The sequence below is a fragment of the Panulirus ornatus genome, chromosome 44 (genome assembly GCF_036320965.1).
Source record: "Panulirus ornatus isolate Po-2019 chromosome 44, ASM3632096v1, whole genome shotgun sequence".
NCBI classification, from domain to species: Eukaryota; Metazoa; Arthropoda; class Malacostraca; order Decapoda; family Palinuridae; genus Panulirus; species Panulirus ornatus.
Genome location: NC_092267.1, coordinates 14,206,198 through 14,225,312, shown reverse-complemented (window position 1 = coordinate 14,225,312; position 19,115 = coordinate 14,206,198). Strand labels below are relative to the sequence as shown.

At 44.9% G+C, this 19,115-nt stretch overlaps 1 protein-coding gene across 1 annotated transcript in view; it reads right to left on the bottom strand.

The window, feature by feature from the left end:
• Nucleotides 1-9,953: 9,953 nt before the first annotated feature.
• LOC139762770 (uncharacterized) overlaps nucleotides 9,954-19,115 on the bottom strand; it is a 28,547-nt gene continuing 19,385 nt past the window's right edge. The window contains exons 2-4 of the mRNA XM_071687901.1: nucleotides 12,538-12,875; nucleotides 11,518-11,720; nucleotides 9,954-11,211 (exon numbers count right to left, since the gene is read on the bottom strand). Of these exons, the coding sequence (XP_071544002.1) occupies nucleotides 10,968-11,211; nucleotides 11,518-11,720; nucleotides 12,538-12,875 (785 nt within the window). The 3' untranslated portion in view covers nucleotides 9,954-10,967. The remainder of the gene's footprint in view (nucleotides 11,212-11,517; nucleotides 11,721-12,537; nucleotides 12,876-19,115) is intronic.

The window sequence follows — 19,115 nt, the reverse complement described above, 5'->3', positions numbered from 1 at the left end:
CAGATGTAGCCTTTTTTCATCTGTTTCCTGAATTGGAGGGTATTTAATCGAAAGGAATCCTTGCTATGGGATTGATCCTTTAAAGAACTTGTACACAAAACATTATTTGCTGCTGGTGTACTGTACAACTTTAGCCTAAGTTGAGATTGACTTGTAACCTTGTGGCCTAAGGTTCCCAAGCACATTTTAGTTAGTTTAATGATAATACACAAGGGGAACTGAGTTAGAAGGTATGTACCTCAGGGAAATTACTCCTCCTTATGGGACTGGTCCATACTGAGCATCAACAGAGCTTTGGCTTTATACAGTACCAGACCTTAGTTTGCGCTGTTGATTGTGTTTTAAAAATCAGATCATCTGGATAAGTAATCTTGGGACTTTTGTTCAACACAGTATAGTATATAGTTGGTATGGATTGGGCTGCTGTATTGGCCAAGAGTTTCAGATGTGGATCATGGTCTTGAAAATTATCTCGAATTAAGCTTTTGGTTGTATATCACCTGCAGAACTAAATTGAAATGATTAGAAGATGCAGTAGATCTTTAGGTTAGGGTATATTAATCAAGGATCTTTGAAGTTTCTTACAGATCCTTGATTATCATCACAAATCCACAACCTTCCAAATACCACTTGGGCTTTAAAGAAGAAAAAAGTTTCCATTCCAGGTTAGAGGCCAAAAGAGCTTAGTGATAGTTTTTGCTTCGGTAGTACATATTCTATAACTTAGGCTGTTTTACCTGTAGTTACAGTATTCATTATTTTTTAGCCTTGTAGATTATCTACAATTTAGATATATAGTGCTTTGTATGAGTACTTCTGGTTTTCTTTTAGCCATATTGAATGCTGATCCACGATATATAGCTTGTTTTCATCACCGATGGAGGATGTTGGGATTAATCTTGGTTAATTTCTGCCTAGGTAAGATTCGAAGTTGGCAATTGATTACTGTGATTACTTTTCTCATCATTTCTTCACTCATGAGAGATGTTTTGTTGCCCAGAAGTGGTTGGCAGCCTTAATGTCTGTGAGAATGTTGTTTCAACAGCATCTTTTAATATAGTTTACTCTTTTGAAATTACTGACAAGTAAAAGCTACATAAAGTAGGGCAGACTTTATGAAGTTTGCCCTTACCGTGTCAAACATGAGAAAAGGGGAAGAGTACTCCCTTTCTCTTTATGGATCAGCAAAGGATTTATGAAGGACCTTGGCTTCTGGGAATCTAGTTTTGTATGAAAGATACTACATTGATGTCAAGGACTTCTTCAGCAAATTCAGCTGAATCTTGAGGTTCATTCATCTCATTGTTAGCATTCCTTTTCTTGCTTGATCATTTAGTAACTCGTGTTATCCTTCTTTAACTCCTTGAAGATAAAAGGGAAAAGATGAGAAGTGTACCATAGGTTTTGAAGAATGAAAAACCATTTCTTTACTGTAGGCAGAACTCTGCTGAGTATCTGTATATTTCCCTTCCTTTTCACTTATCCTTTTCAGCAATGTAAAATCCACATTAAAAGTAAGTGACGATAGTGAGTGACTGGTGTCTGGCACTACCTCATTTATATGCCGAAATGGCATAAGCTCAGACGTGTTGTTGTATTGTCAGTGAGTCCCCATGAACAAGCATCTGCTGGCTGGATAAATTTCATGATAGTTGAAGGGATTGAATTTTTACAAACACGCTTAATTTTTTTGAGTGGCAGTTTTTTAATTCCCTAGGAAACAATAGCTCACAGGTGCTTATAGGGTTCTGCCTAAAGTAGAGAAATGTTTTTTCTCCCTTGAAAATCTATATTCTCTGCTAAGGGATCCAGCTAGAGGGACTCCAAATTATGCTAAGGGTCAAAGCAGTAATATTTGATGAAGGGCCACCAAAGTGCTTTCATCAACAAGAAATCAACAACTTTGCATTGGAAGGAGGAAGTCATATGAATGTGCTCATTTTCAGTTGACCTGAACAGGTGAAGTTGTTAGCCAAAACTTAAGAAATGCTTCTCAGTTCTAGAGCCTAAAGAAATATATAGTATACACAAAGGAAAACAAAGAAAAATTTGTGATGTGAAAAGGTTTTTAAAAAAAACATGGATGAAAGAATATTAAGGTAATAAGACTGCAAATTGTGTGGCAAGTAAAAGGTTAATTGATAAGATTTATGACAATGAAAAGAGGAAGAAGTAGACCAAGAAAGGAATGAATAGAACTGATGAGTGAACCTTGAAAGAGTACGGGTATTTCATATTTTGGATACCTGGCAAATGATTGATTCCTTTGATATTTCAGCTTAGTATACAGAACTGATAAATATGAAGTACTCTAAAATTACAGAAGACTTTACTTCATCACTTGTAAAAAAAAGTTGAAGATTTGCTTGAATTAGCTCAGAGGCCATATATATACTTCATCCACCCTTTGTAATTGGAATATACAGCATGAATTTTGTATTCCAATCCTGGTAATTACTTGCAGCTTTCCATAAACTTAAGTGAATTTAACAATTTGTATTGTGTCTGCTTTTTCCCTGTATTCAGAGCGAATTTTTCTCCACATAATTTTGTAATGCCATCTGTGTACCTTCAGGTATCAGAGACTCTGTAAGATTGCTTGAAACATTTGTAGACAAAATCTGAATATTTATCTAGATGCCAGGTAAGTCAGTCAGTCACCAGTTACTTGTGTCAAGATATGAAAATGTGCAAAAAGAAAGATTTCTTCAGCATATATAGACATCTTCAGTAGAAGTTAAAAAGTAAGAAAAAGTTTAAAGTGAAGAGAAACAGTAAAAGGTAGAGATGGAAAACAGTATACTTTTGAAGAAAAGCATGGAGTATGAACTTGTGTTACAGACTACCAGATATTCCTAGAATTTAAGGTAAAGACAGAGAATAAGAATAGTCAGTCAGATATGAAAGACACCAACAGGTTATTAGTGCATTTTGCACTAATACCTGAATCAATCATGACCTAAATGAGGTAAAGTGTTAGGCATGACACCAGCCTTACGTGAGTTAGCTTAGGTAAGAAAAAGTGCTGTATATAATATATATATATATATATATATAAATATAAATCCATTTATTGTTAAATGAACATTTTGATTCTTGGTTAAATGAAGCTTTCATTACATGGGTTTTAGAAACTTAGTGCTTTTTGATAGCCATCTTATGATGTTTAATACAATGAAGATTATGAACCTTGAACTACAAAACAGTTTTATCCAAAAATCATAATGCAAATGGTTCTGAAACACAATGGAACAGCTTCTGTTCTAAACTTGTAAATTTTTCAAATGAGCTAAGTAAAGTTGGATATTTCACCGCTTTGTGAATGAGGTCTATTTTAAAAAATGTTACTCATTGCTACATGTTTTGTATTTCTTCACAACATATACAGCATGTAGTGGTATTCACTCAGTGTTAGCTTCCCTTTTTGTACATAATGACAAATCCAAATAAAATTTCATATTCTATGTGCAGTATATACCTAATTATATTCTGAAATACAGATTTCTGTACCTTACTTTTTTTTAGATAATCCTTGGCCCTCTTGATACACACTGCATTTCTCTGTATATATAGATCAGTATTCAGTTTTTTTACTGGGGAATGAGAATTGATGTTCAGCAAACTGAAAAATGCTCTCCAGTTTTAAATGTTCATTGCCTCTCCCTTCTCATATTCTTAAATTTTTTCTACAGCTGGCGCTTCAGAGAGGCCAGAGTATAAGTAGTGAATGCGCGGTTGCCAAAGTTAAATAACTTGAAAGGGACAGTTTATGTTAGGTACAATTATTTGATGCATAGGCAAGAAACTTTGTGAGTTGGACTGCTGTTAAAGGGGTATTCCCTTTCACAGGGATGTGTTAGGGATGTTCTCAAAGATTATTTTTGAATTTGAGTCCTCAAGATTCATTTACCATAAAGCTTGGTTAAATGATAAAATCTATTTAATCAAAAAGGTGTAGTAGTTGGAGTTCCTGACTGTGACGCACTCTTGGGCCGCATAGGGTTTAGTGAATAGGTTTGAATCCTGGTTGTGTCAGGTGGTCCAAATTCAACCCAGCTCTTCATCCATTCCTGGGGGTGGGTCGATAAAATTGGTACCTGGCTCAGGCTCGGGTAAATGTGAATAAAAGCAAGGTTAGGTTCATTAGAGTTGAGGGACAGGTTAATTGGGATGTAAGATTGAATGGGGAAAAAATTGGAGGAAGTGAAGTGTTTTAGATATCTGGGAGTGGACTTAGCAGCGGATGGAACCATGGAAACGGAAGGGAGTCACAGGGTGTGGGAGGGGGTGAAGGTTCTGGGAGCTATAAAGAGTGTGTGGAAGGAGAGAGCATTGTCGCAGAGAGCAGAAATGGGTATGTTTGAAGGAACATTAGTTCCCACAATGTTATATGACTGTGAGGCATCTGCTATATATAGGGTTGTATGGAGGAGGGTGGATGTGTTGGAAATGAAATGTTTGAGGAGAATATGTGGTGTGAGGTGGTTTGATCGAGTAAGCAATGAAAGGGTAAGGGAGGTGTGTCGTAACAAAAAGATTGTGGTTGAGAGAGCAGAAGAGGGCATGTTGAAATGGTTTGGACATATGGAGAGAATGAGTAAGGAAAAATTGACAAAGACATACACATCACCATACTTTTTGACCTGTGGTCCTGCTTTGCTTTTTGTGGTCAACTTTCTCACCACTGCTGGAACAAGGACAAGATCTTGGAGCAGTAAAGATATACCTTGAGTCTGTCATGCCATAACAACTCAGTGGAGCAGTGGGTACCCACAAGTTACGGTTTATGTTAAGTTCAGGTTGTGAAACCAATACACTCTACACAAGTTATGGTAAGGAAGGCCGACGTGCATAAGACTCTTGCCCCATAATGAACAGATATCTAATAACACATAAGAAATACATTCAGATGACAAACTCGGTTCACGCCACTGTGACTGAAATCGTTCAATATGTACCAAGACATTTGCAGAGGTAGGAAAAGTCATCATGTTTCCAAAAAGTCGACCAAAGGTACTTATAAGAGGCTGCACGAACCCCATTGGCACGAGTCGAATGTACGTTCTCGGGCAGCCATTATTGGTACAATAAAGTAAAGGCTGAATATGCCTTTTAATCATGATGCATAACTAAGAACAATGCTTATAATGCAACATCTGTGGTTTTAAGACTTGATTGCTGGCTGTATAGAAAGCCATGATGATTACATTGATTACAAAATCTTATTAAACCAAGTGTATAGATACAACGTCTTTCAAGTTAGATTTATTCATCGGTGTAGCACAATATGATGGTGGTAATTACCACTTCAAACTATCCTTATTGTACTTCAAGCAACAACAAACTCCATATTAACTAATATAATTTATAAATCGATACTATCTGAATGGTTCGAGTGTATACTCAACATCTCTATAGAAGTTAATAATTTTATGAGGAATATAAGGTTTGTATGAATTACACGCGCCATGTTACCAGGGGAGCCAACATTTTTTATTTAAATGCTTGGTAACTCGTATGATTACCTTGTCCTTCAGGTGAATGATAACACTAGAGGCATTAGATTTTAATGTACTATTCAATGGAATTATATAATCCAAGAAATTAAAGGTATTTTTGTCATGGATGTAGTGAAAATTCATGCATCCAATTTGCATAGGTTGGTACGTTTGGCTTTAAAATGACGGTGGTATGTTGAAACGTGAGGTGCATCAGTGCTTGAATATTTTCTGTTTGTAACTTTAATATTGTGCAAAGCGTTTAGAAAAGAGAGTGGGCTGCTGGCGTCAGACTCAAGCACTTCATGGTAGGTAAGATACGACAATTTCATTGACAGAAGTATTTCAAATCGATGTTTTAGTGTGGTGGGCACCGTGACCTTAGCAAGGATTTCACTTCAGATTACATCTTTCTGAATGTTGAGTGACAGTTTGCCTCCCAGGTCACTCAAAACCTCCACAAACCCTGATGTAATAATGGCTGGTCAACTTTCTTTTGAGTTACTAGACGAATGGAGTCTGTTACCAGGCAGGTGGCGGCTGTTACCAGGGTGTTACGGCAGATAACGGAGTTTGTTACGTCGTGAAAGCCGTTACTAAGTTGTTACCCGTAAGATGACGGCTGTCACCTTGTTACCAGTCAGGTGTTAGTAACCAATCAGGTGGCGGGTGATACCAAGTTGTTACAGTTATTGTATGTTTATCTTTCGCATCTTAATTGGACTGTACTGAATTCCTTCCTGTTGTACCCCAGGACTGTTTGGTTTTGCATAACTGAGTATTCCTCCAGTTCACTCTATTGTATTCCTTTCCAGTCACTCACGTGCCCCTTCCAGTCACTCACGTACCCCTTCCACCCACCCATATACCCCCCTTCCAGTCACTCACGTACCCCTTCCACCCACCCATGTACCCCTTCCAGTCACTCACGTGCCCCTTCCAGTAACTCATGTACCCTTCCCACTCATGGACCACTCTCAATCACGTACCCCTTCCAGTCTCTCACATACCCCTTCCACCCACCCATGTACCCCTTTCAGTCACTCACGTGCCCCACCCACCCATGTACCCCTTCCAGTAAGTCTCGTACCCCTTCCACCCACCCATGTACCCCTTCCAGTCACTCACGTTCCCCTTCCGCCCACCCATGTACCCCTTCCAGTCACTCACGTACCCCTTCCACCCACCCATGTACCCCTTCCAATCACTACATACTCCTGTCAGTCACACTCGTACATTCCTTGTTGGTACCGTCTATACAGTACAAATGGGCATTACACCCATTACATTAGCTCGCAAGAGCATGAATCTCTCACACTTGTGTCTGAAGGTTACAAAATGAAACACTAGGAGTTACAAGGTCAACTATAATTCTCTACAAATATACAACCACATAACAGTCGAGCCCAAGGCTGGGCCAGCACAAGCATTACTTATTTACTAGGGTCCCGTGACTAGCATCAACACTAGTGTTAACGAAACCAGCGCTAGTGTATCCCTAACTAGCACTAGTGATTTGCAGGAGTATCCATACCTCCTAGTTGATTGCCTTCCTCCTGATCTCAGAGTGTGATAAGATGAGGCTACCCTGATTGTAGTTTATTGTCATAATATTTACAGTTGGTGCAGTAATGGCTGGTAATCCGTTGGTATGAGGATAGTCCTTATAAAAAGAGCTTCTTTAACGTGTTAACACAATTAATTCTTTTTAGGAATTAACAAAGTTTTTGGAAGCTACCCATACATTTTGACTCGAAACATGTAAACACCGAGTTTTATATATATCTCTGCCATGTATTTCTCGTACGAAATTTTGATAAAATAGACATGGTTCTGTTTAGATAAAGATTTATATATATATATATATATATATATATATATATATATATATATATATATATATATATATATATATTTCATTTGCGACCCTTGAACGCGATTGTACGACCTGTGGTTATGATGTCTTGGCCTCATTACGCCTCCAGTGGTCGGTTCACAAGCCAGGCCACCATAATCGAGGGTCGTAACTTTGTGCTCACGGGTCGTACTGTCGTGCTCAAGGGTCGTACCGTCGTGCTCAAGGGTCGTACCGTCGTGCTCAAGGGTCGTACCGTTGTGCTCAAGGGTCGTACCGTCGTGTTCAAGGGTCGTAACGTCGATCTCAAGAGTTTGCGTAAATTTTTAGTTTACGTGAATGTAAAGTCACCAAGGGTAAAGTTCCACTGTTGCCATTGGTGAGGAAGAAGTGAACCTCCTCAGTGTTGTGAGGGCCAGCCAGACCCACTGGAGACACCAGTACATGGAGGATCTTATATTACAAATGATCGTGAGTTACGGGGAGGGTTTCACCCTCGCAACCCACCCGGACGAACACACACACACACACACACACACACGCATTACTTATTCTACCGAAGTAAAGAAAATAAGTGTAACCTGGAAGAGAGGATTTGTTTATATTTACATTATAACCACTGGAGAAACATTCTAATTACATAGTTTGAGTTTGGACCAAGGAAATGTTTATTAATTGTTTGGATCAAGAGTAGATTATATGTCTTGCAAAAAATTGATCCTTTTTTCACTAGGGCCTTATCAACCTAGGAATGATAAGGGCTCGAATGGCAAACTGGGGACGTTTTGAGACGAAGAGGCATGTGGAGTGTGTCAGAGAACACGTCATTTTTTAAGCTAGTCTTGGCGTGACCACATCATTATAGTATTTGTGCCGACCGATGCCGTTGAATGGTAATACCAAAACAGCTTCTCACGTACGTAGCGGTGGAACATATCTACCCCAGCTGGCCCTATTGCCCTGACTGAACGCTGGAAGGAATATCCACATATTTGCCCCAGTGGGCAAGACTAGTTCTAGGCTCGCTCGGGAAAGATGCCTCGGGCCTTTTTCCACCAGTAGGAATTCCTTAAATGGCCTGGGTAACATCCTCTGCTCTTGAGACCCAGGGCGTTGGTGTGTGTGAGCAGAATTTTAGCAAGATGTGTTCAGTATTTTGGTGAAACCGTTTATTGGAAAATACCTTTTCTCCATTGCGTCTTTCTCCAGGCTTTCTGCCTCCTCTCTTGCTGTTGACCAACGGGTAAAGCGAGTCTGATGAGAGTGGTAGGGTCGTGGTGCTGCCTCCAGGATCGTGTTGTTACCACCAGGGTCGTGGTGCTACCCCCAGAGTCGTGGTGCTACCCCCAGGGTCGTGGTGCTACCCCCAGGGTCGTGGTGCTACCACCAGGGTCGTGGTGCTACCACCAGGGTCGTGGTGCTACCCCCAGAGTCGTGGTGCTACCCCCAGGGTCGTGGTGCTACCCCCAGAGTCGTGGTGCTACCCCCAGGGTCGTGGTGCTACCCCCAGGGTCGTGGTGCTACCACCAGGGTCGTGGTGCTACCACCAGGGTCGTGGTGCTACCCCCAGGGTCGTGGTGCTACCCCCAGGGTCGTGGTGCTACCACCAGGGTCGTGGTGCTACCCCCAGGGTCGTGGTGCTACCACCAGGGTCGTGGTGCTACCCCCAGGGTCGTGGTGCTACCACCAGGGTCGTAGTGCTACCACCAGGGTCGTAGTGCTACCACCAGGGTTGTGGTGCTACCCCCAGAGTCGTGGTGCTACCCCCAGAGTCGTGGTGCTACCCCCAGGGTCGTGTTGCTACCACCAGGGTCGTGGTGCTACCCCCAGGGTCGTGGTGCTACCCCCAGGGTCGTGTTGCTACCACCAGGGTCGTGGTGCTACCCCCAGAGTCGTGGTGCTACCACCAGGGTCGTAGTGCTACCACCAGGGTTGTGGTGCTACCCCCAGAGTCGTGGTGCTACCACCAGGGTCGTGGTGCTACCCCCAGGGTCGTGGTGCTACCACCAGGGTCGTAGTGCTACCCCCAGGGTCGTGTTGCTACCACCAGGGTCGTGGTGCTACCCCCAGAGTCGTGGTGCTACCACCAGGGTCGTAGTGCTACCACCAGGGTTGTGGTGCTACCCCCAGAGTCGTGGTGCTACCCTCAGAGTCGTGTTGCTACCACCAGCTGGGGTCGTGGTGCTACCCCCAGGGTCGTGTTGCTACCACCAGGGTCGTGGTGCTACCACCAGGGTTGTGGTGCTACCCCCAGAGTCGTGGTGCTACCCCCAGAGTCATGTTGCTACCACCAGCTGGGGTCGTGGTGCTACCCCCAGGGTCGTATTGCTACCCCCAGGGTCGTGGTGCTACCCCCAGAGTCGTGGTGCTACCCCCAGGGTCGTGTTGCTACCACCAGGGTCGTGGTGCTACCCCCAGAGTCGTGGTGCTACCCCCAGAGTCGTGTTGCTACCACCAGCTGGGGTCGTGGTGCTACCCCCAGGGTCGTGTTGCTACCACCAGGGTCGTGGTGCTACCACCAGGGTTGTGGTGCTACCCCCAGAGTCGTGTTGCTACCACCAGCTGGGGTCGTGGTGCTACCCCCAGGGTCGTATTGCTACCCCCAGGGTCGTGGTGCTACCCCCAGAGTCGTGTTGCTACCACCAGCTGGGGTCGTGGTGCTACCCCCAGGGTCGTATTGCTACCCCCAGGGTCGTGGTGCTACCCCCAGGGTCGTGTTGCTACCAGCTGGGGTCGTGGTGCTACCACCAGGGTCGTGGTGCTACCCCAGGGTCGTGTTGCTACCACCAGCTGGGGTCGTGGTGGTGGTCCATGTGGCGGGTCATCATCACCTTGTAAACCCACCCTGGCAAAACACCGATCCCTCCCACCACAGTTTCCGCCTTCGGAGGATGACTGAATTCGCACATGCTTGACCTTTCCAGTGCACGGTATAGAATGTCTTGAGCCTTATAAAATCTACGTACACACACACACACACACACACACACACACACGACAAACAACACACTTGTTAACAAAAGACCTGGACATCTTTTCTCCAGGGTGAAGTGAGTCACATGGATACGTGGAGGAGGTCGGGTGTGTGTGTGTGTGTACGAGCTCTGTCTCTCAGGAGGGGACAGCGAAGTGTCAGGCTGGCGGTCGAGAGGCTCCGGTGTCGTGCACGACCTCCTGTTGGGCCGCGAGAGACAAGGAGGTCGGATATCTTAGCCATGATCAGGAGATTGCTGATGTCAGGAATGACGCCATGACCTGGGTCGTCGCCTTGACCTAGGTCGTCGCCTTGACCTGGGTCGACGACCTGACTTGGGAGAGTTTGTCGGAGTCGACGCCATGACCTGGATCGACGTCTTGACCTAGGAGGGTTTGTTGGGGTCGACGCCAAGACCTGGATCGACGCCTTGACCTAGGAGGGTTTGTCGGGGTCGACGCCATGACCTGGATCGACGCCTTGACCTAGGAGTGTTTTGTCAGGGAGACGCAAGGGTCACTAAGGGAGTTTACGGTTAGTGGGGGTACAGAGGCTGTCAGGATTTAGGGTCTGGCTAAGGTTACAAGGGTCAGGAGGGGCTGTAGGAGAGGGAGGACAGAGGTCAGGGGTCAGGCTGTGGTCACAAGTGGCAGGAAGGGCTGTAGGGGAGGCGGGTGAAGAGCCCAGCCGTTGTGATGAAGCAGGAGCGGTCCACAGGAGGGAGGAAGTAGGGCGGGGGGCAGCAGGTGGGGGCCACGACGCCCAGGGGGTCTGCTGGGGAGTTGCGCTCCCCGCCCCCAGCCAGCAGGTCCTTCTCCACCCCAACCCCTGCACTCTGGCGCAGCTGCTCCAGCCGCATCTGGTTCTGCCGCTTCCACTTGGTCCTGCAAGGGAATATATCACCAGAGGTCAGAGGTCATCTTCCCATTACCCCCCCTTGACCCTGGTTCGCCTTCGTCCTGAACCAGACGTGAGCCATCTTCATAAGCTCTTCTTAACTTAGGCAAAGAATTGATAAGACAGATGGAGAAGGATTGTGGGAAAATGCCAGTAATATAACTAAAGTGGTAGGGAAAATTACATTGAATTTACAGAAGACTTGATTACCTTTTTTGGGTTGTGTGCAGAAATGAGAGCAACTACCTTGATAGTTGTGTGTCGGAGGTGTACGGTGGGCGGAGTCGTCTTACCTGCGATTCTGGTACCAGGTCTTGACCTGCGTCTCCGACAGGTTGAGCGCCTCGGCCACGTCGGACCTGTCTGCCACGCTCAGGTACTTCTGAACCCGGAACTTCCTCTCCAGGTAGGCCAGCTGGGCGTGCGTGAAGGCCGTCCGACGTCGACGGGGTTTCTTCTTGTCCTCCTGACGCTTGCCGGCACCTCCGTTCCCGCCCTGGAGACACAAGGGAGAACGGGCTACAGAACGGGGAGGTGAGGCGCCGCAGAGCGACGGCCGTTCCACGGCTCGCAAGGACGGCAGATTGGGTGGTATCGGCAGGAGGAAGTGGGAACGCCAGGAACGAGGGCAGGCTGGAATCTAGGAACGGCTCTTGGGGATACAAACACTTGGACAGAGACCGTGGAACGGGACGGTAAGGACTGGGGAAGGTAGCGGACTGTCAGGAGGAGACACGGAAATTGACAAGACTTGAACACGACAGTACAGTGCCCTGGGGTATGATGCCCTGCCAACTGACCTGACCTTGAAGGTTCAGGTCAGGGGCAAGGCCATTACATATACAGTGGTCACACCATTGTGCTCAAAGGAATCAGTCGAACCTGGTCCCCAACATTACTAGGGAGAGATACTATACACTCAGCCACCTGAGTCTGGTTATACAGTATCGAGTGTTGAGTATGCCCCATGACTCATGCCATCTGGTTGGTACTCTCCAATACCCATGGCCTTACCGTGTCATGTTCTCGTATGCCCTCATCGCTGCACTCATTGTTAATTGGTTCAACACGGTGTCAAGCTTTCTTTTAGCCATCGGTGAATGATGAATTCTCCCGAGATGTAGGACATTGTGCATCAAATGCGACATTGTATATCGAATATATACAAAAAAAATGCAGAATATGAGTATAAATTGAGAGATATGTTGGATATACACAAAAAACAAACGTACGAACTGAAAAGGTAAATAATTGCATGGAGGCACTTGAATATATGAGGACTACAGTGTGTATTGTGGGTTAGGTTAGCTTACCATGGTTGCTCCGTCGTCGTCAGCGTCGCCGGCTGCCCCGTCAGGTAGGTCCTCCCCGCTGGGCGACGGGGAGCGAGAGGCGTCCAACGCGGGCGGGCTTGCGGGCGTGGCCGCCGCACCTGCAGCCAGCGGCTTGGTGGCGGTTGGCGTGGTGAGGATGGGCGCCCTCACCAGTCCTGGCGCGGCGGCGGCCACGAGAGAAGCGGTGAGCGTGGGCAAGGGCGTGGTGAGCGTGGACAATGGCGTGGTGAGCGTGGGCGCCGGTGTGGTGACAGTGCCCTCGGCAGGAGATGATGGCGACCGGGCGCGGGGGTCCGGTGAGTTGCCTGCATCTCCATCTGGTTCAGAATAGTATCCCGGTTATAGAAAGTCGAAATATTATTTATAATCTCAGGACACATTGTCCAGAGGCTCCTGAAATTTCAAGGCTGCGCTACAATCAGTACCTGGGAAATGATTTCTTCAACCAGACTTCTCTTTTTCAGTCATTCACAATGGTGCAGTATATATATGAATGTAAGGTAATCATGCTAGAAGTATATTACCTGGTAAGTTAAGTATGCGACTAGGACGTATCTATAAATACCTATAAATATTGATTATTACAATGTGTATATCGTCCTGTGTCAGGTTGTCAAATTATGTACACAAATGCTAGACTGACAGTTTACATGTAAACTTCTCCATGCGCTACATACATACGTAGGCTGCATTGCAACCCATTTCCTAGAGATGTGAATGCGAATGTTATAATTGTGCGTCTAAAAATCCGTCTCAATTATTTGATCATATGGGTTGCAGCATTTTACGACATTCGAAAGGGATGTGACTTTTAAAACCAAGGCATTTCATGAATAAATGGACAAAAGTAAAGGAAGTTGTGTTCTAATTACTGAAAAGTAGATTGTCACTTTTTTTTTTAAAGAGAACCAAATTTATGTGCTTGAGCAGTGGACATATGCGATCACAGCAAATATCAATAAACAATTATGCTAACACACACATGGGATAACGCCCAGTCAGTGACTAACAAGATATAAAAAAAAGAAAATACACTATGAATAGCCGTCTGGGAAAAGAACCAGCGCCCAGATCGTTAGTGATGTCGACAATACAAGGTTCCAACAATGGCGGCCCGGCTCACAACAAAGGCGCGCTCACCAGCAATTCTTAAAACATTTAAAAGTCCGTTACGGGAGCTGCACCGCCCGCTGCCTCGTCTCCACCGTTGCTAAACTTTGACGTTTATTACACAACATTTAGGATAGAATTTCCCTGGTACGATTTTCACGTTTTTTTTTCCCCGTTCCATAGCTACTTGTCAATCCCATATCTTTTCATTTGTCTTTTATTATTTGCCTTCGATCGTGAATATTTTTACGCATGTTAAGAGATCATATAAAGATTTGTTTCCATTGCGTCCATTAAAATATTTTAATTTTTTTTATAGTCTTACTAACTAACCCTCATGAAATATTGAATTAGCTTGCGGACGACTTTACGATCTTTGAGCACGATATTGAATACCCATTAGTACGACTCTACGACCCTTAAGCACGACGTTACGACCCTTGAGCACGACGGTACGACCCTTGAGCACGACGGTACGTCCCTTGAGCACGACGGTACATCCCTTGAGCACGACGGTACGACCCTTAAGCACGACGGTATGACCCTTGAGCATGACGGTACGACCCTTAAGCACGACGGTACGACCCTTGAGCAAAACATTACGACCTTTGAGCACGATGGTACGACCCGTGAGCACGACGGTACGACCCTTGAGCACAACATAACGACCTTTGAGCACGATGGTATGACCCTTGAGCACGACGGTACGACCCTTGGGTTGGATCAAAGGCTAGGCCATCACACCATATATCGCACAGGGAAGTAGAATTATTCACATAACATTATAGATAAGGTCATCTTTATATGAACGTAATTAAGCAGACAGAGGAAATCGAAAAATAATACATTATAATCTAACATTTCCAGCGCTGGAATTATTATGTATTCCGTTAAAACGAAATATAAGATATTTGTACATTCTCACGTATTTTTTTTTTTTTTTTTTACTTATTAAAAAACCATCCTTTGAAATCTGGACATATGTCCTATTGATCCATTTCTAAACTACCGTGTACCACAATGGGCACATCGTAAACGGGATGTCATTGGATAAAGTCCGAGCTACGAGCTAGGCTTGGATGTGGTGGTGATTCATTACGCACACAGTCATCACCTTTAATTCAGTCATTCTACATGCGGTGAACATGTATGGTCTTAGAATTATGTATGGTCTTAGAATTATTTTATCCACCCGAAGAAAATGTTCAGATGTTTTGAATGTGTATTAACCTCACGTAAACGGCCTTAATGACCCTAGCAGCTAGTTAGACATCAAGCTCAAATAGCCAACGACCTAATGGCTAGTTGATCCTTGTGTTATCAGTACTGTATTCCTCATTTTCAAGAAATTAATAGTGGATTAGTGAGGTGTCAAAGGTATGAGTGTATTTACAGGCAAATCAAGTACAGGATCAGTATAATGCTTAATATCGACATCTCTGGGTCATGTGTATTGGTTAACGACCACAAGACAATTCATGGGCTTATCTATCTATAATACTTGTTAATTATGGCGCCACACCGTAATCTTTTTACGAAATTATAAAGATTGTCATGTCCTCGTATTTATATTCTCGTATGTATGTGTATGTTAGGGCAGGAGCAAAGGAGTCTGTAGTTATCCACACTGACTTACAATCTTTTTACAATTTACTTATGTAAATATATGTCAATTACAACTTAGAAGATAGATTAGGTGTGAGTTGACATCACGGGGTGTGAGGATCGCCTTATCGTAGCGGGTTGTGGGAGGAGCCGACAGGAATCCTCCCCCTCACCTCACCTGTCGGCCGTGCGCGCACGCGCTCTCCTCTCCTCCCGCGCACATCAACAGGTGGCGAGGCGGCGCCACCTCCTTCGCCTTCACCAAATGTCGTAAATACCTCCGCGTGCTCCCACCTAAGCCTTAACCGTCACCTAGATATGAAATATAATTTAATTTCCCTTTTCTTCCTTTCGTATGGATCATTTGATGATTTAGAGCAATGCAGAATAACAGGCTTGTACTGTCTTTGTTGTTATCATGGTTGAGGCTGTGCTAAACCACCGGGTATTATGCAGATGAATAGTGACCCACTTGTGATGTCATGTGAATGTTCGGTGGGGCTGTGAGGCGGCAATTATTTACACGATTGTCAGACTTGTGGTCTCAATGGCCGACAAGGTTGTCAAAAGGGGCCCCCCCGCGCGGCCGTGCCTGTGAAGATAACTTTACCTTCACCCCAGCGGCGTCTCGCGCCGTTTGTGGCCGGGCTGATGTCTTCACAGGCGGTCGTGGAGTCTTGAGTGTATATTATATTGCCCGAGTGCCGGGCGCGCCCCCCGTGGCACCCCGGAGGAGGCGAGAGAGAAGTGACAGCTGCTGGTGGATGGAGAGCTTTGAGCGCGACCCGTCCGTGTCTGCGGGGAGCTCAGAGCCCCCAGTCTGTCATTGTCCCACCACCTAGCAGATTAACTGCTAATGAACTTTATCACAATCAAAACTGTTGGGCACACACGGATTTCCGCGAGGATTCAATGTGAATGTGTTTTTTATTTGGTTTGTTTGCCCGGGACCGACACGCCCCCACCATTCAGAGCCGTGCCGCCCGCCATCTTGTGCTCCCACGCCAGCGTCCCGACCCCACCTCCCTTCTCCCAGCTTCCGTCGTGTTGTAGGTCACTTGCACACCAGGGAATTATGGTAAATCTTTAAGATTATTTCAACACTTTGGAAAAGTATTTCTTTCATTAATACCAAAGAATAAGCGAGATATAGAAGAAGATGTAGGACTAACGAAGTCGTCAGCTTGGCCTCGGAACGCGGGAGGGTGGCCGGTGGAGAGCTATTGACTGCGCGACTTGCCATTGTACCTCTCCGCCAGCCATAATTGTATGCTACGTTTCATTAGTTCCGCGGTGCCTTTTCAGCGGCCGACAGCGGGAGACTGAGAGCACATATTTGGCTGCCCAGCACGACAACACGACGTTGTGGAGGGGCGGTGATGACTTGTGAACCCGGGACATATCAGAAATATGTCTTCACCGATTAGCAACACTGCCCTTAAGTATTTATTTATCCTCTGCTCCTTCTCTGTATTTTCGTTCAGATTTCCTGGATGTTATCTGTTTCCCGTAGAGTAATAGAATGATGAGTTTACATGAGTTTGATTATCACCCGTAGTTATGTTTATGAATCTATTACGTAACTCGTCGGATTCAAATTTTCTGCGGTCGGTTATTGGAATAGCATTGAAGTATATATGGATGAGGCAATGTTCAACAAGCTGTTCACATCGGACGTTGGTTCGAGAGTACATTATGCTACTCAGGTTTGGTCGTCGCACATAAATAAACACAAAGAACTAATAGAGAGGGTCCAGAGGAGGATAACAAAGATGTTAGTGGAATTGAGAGAGAAGACGAGTTACGGGGAAATGCTCGTGGCCTGAAATTTGCCGAATTGGAAGAGAGAAGTATGAGGGGGTGACCTGATCACAAGCTTTATGTCTTTATCGGTTAGCGTTCCTAACCATGACGCATCCACGGGCTGCCAAGTGTTCGTTCGAGGGTATAGGTTCGAATCCTGGTTGCGGCTTTCGGTCCACAGTCAACCCAGCTGTTCATCCACCTTTATGATATGATCGATAAAATGGGTGGTGGGGTGGTGGCGGCGGGAACGGATGAAGGCAGGATGTATGAATATGTGCATGTGTATATATATATATATATATATATATGTGTATGTATACGTTGAAATGTATAGGTATGTATATATGCGTGTGGACGTTTATGTATATACATGTGTATGTGGGTGGGTTGGGCCATTCTTTCGTCTGTTTCCTTGCGCTGCCTCGCTAACGCGGGAGATAGCGACAAAGTATAATATAAATATATATATATATATATATATATATATATATATATATATATATATATATATATATATATATATATATATATATATATATATCGTTAAAAGAAATGTCCATGATTAGGGCCTCAGTTGCCCCTGCCGAGTCTGCTAACTTGTAAGATTAAGACAGCGAACCGTTCTTCGAAAGCTACTGAGATAGAACAGCCAGTGGCCATAACATGTAGCTAAATGAGGAGCATGATAGAAAGGGCTATAACGAAGTACCATGATAGCACAATAGCGGCAAGATTGTATGATATAGAAAGGTGTGTGATGTTGTAGATGGGGTCTCGCGCGTGGTATAATCTCCCTCCACGTATGATAAAGATGATTACAAGATACGATGATTGTGCACGAAATTACGACCCTTGGGTATGATAATAGTGAACTTTGACCGTCAATTGGGCCGTATGTATGACTGAAATGACCCCAAGTATTGGTTGTGCCTGACGCAAGGTCAGGTTTCGACAAGGGACACACACATATAGGGAGATATATTAAGTGTTAGATTACGTTATTTAAGAATTGCTCCGAGTGATGTATACACACATTATGTCCACACTAACGGGGATATCACACGTTGCAATATTGGCATTATTATTGTACCTTCAGCAGAAAATTATTTTTTATTTTTTAGGACGTAGCTGCCATCAGATGTTTGCTCAAGCTGTGCGAATCATAATACCTGGGAATGACAGCGGTCCATGGTGTTCCGTTTTTTGTGTGGGTTTGCCTGGCGGGCGTAGGGCAAGGTCTGTTTGAGGGTACATTTGTTTACAACCCCTTACAGTTCGACGGTACGACCCTTGGGCACGACGATACGACCCTTGATCACGACGATATGACCCTTGGGCACGACGGTACGACCAGTGAGCACGAAGGGTACGACCCTGGATCACGACGGTACGACATTTGAAGTCCGTGGTACGACCGCTGGAGCACGTCGTTATGACCCTTGGGATTGTAGCATGGCCTTTGACCTGACCTACATATACTCAGTTTGATAGATTCATTGTTTGTTTTGTAAAGGCGTGTAGCAATATAGGAGGGGACGAAGGTTATTACAGACATGGTCCGCTTAGACTCAAGCGCTAACGACAATATCTGTCGCAAGATATGCTAAATACCTGATGGTCTATGACCAGGTTATCTGCTGGAGGACAGTACGTGGGAAAGCCAGATAACACAAGACCTGATGGTCTATGACCAGGTTATCTGCTGGAGGACAGTACATGGGAAAGCCAGATAACACAAGACCTGATGGTCTATGACCAGGTTATCTGCTGGAGGACAGTACGTGGGAAAGCCAGATAACACAAGACCTGATGGTCTATGACCAGGTTATCTGCTGGAGGACAGTACGTGGGAAAGTCAGATAACACAAGACCTGATGGTCTATGACCAGGTTATCTGCTGGAGGACAGTACATGGGAAAGCCAGATTACACAAGACCTGATGGTCTATGACCAGGTTATCTGCTGGAGAACAGTACATGGGAAAGCCAGATAACACAAGACCTGATGGTCTATGACCAGGTTATCTGCTGGAGGAC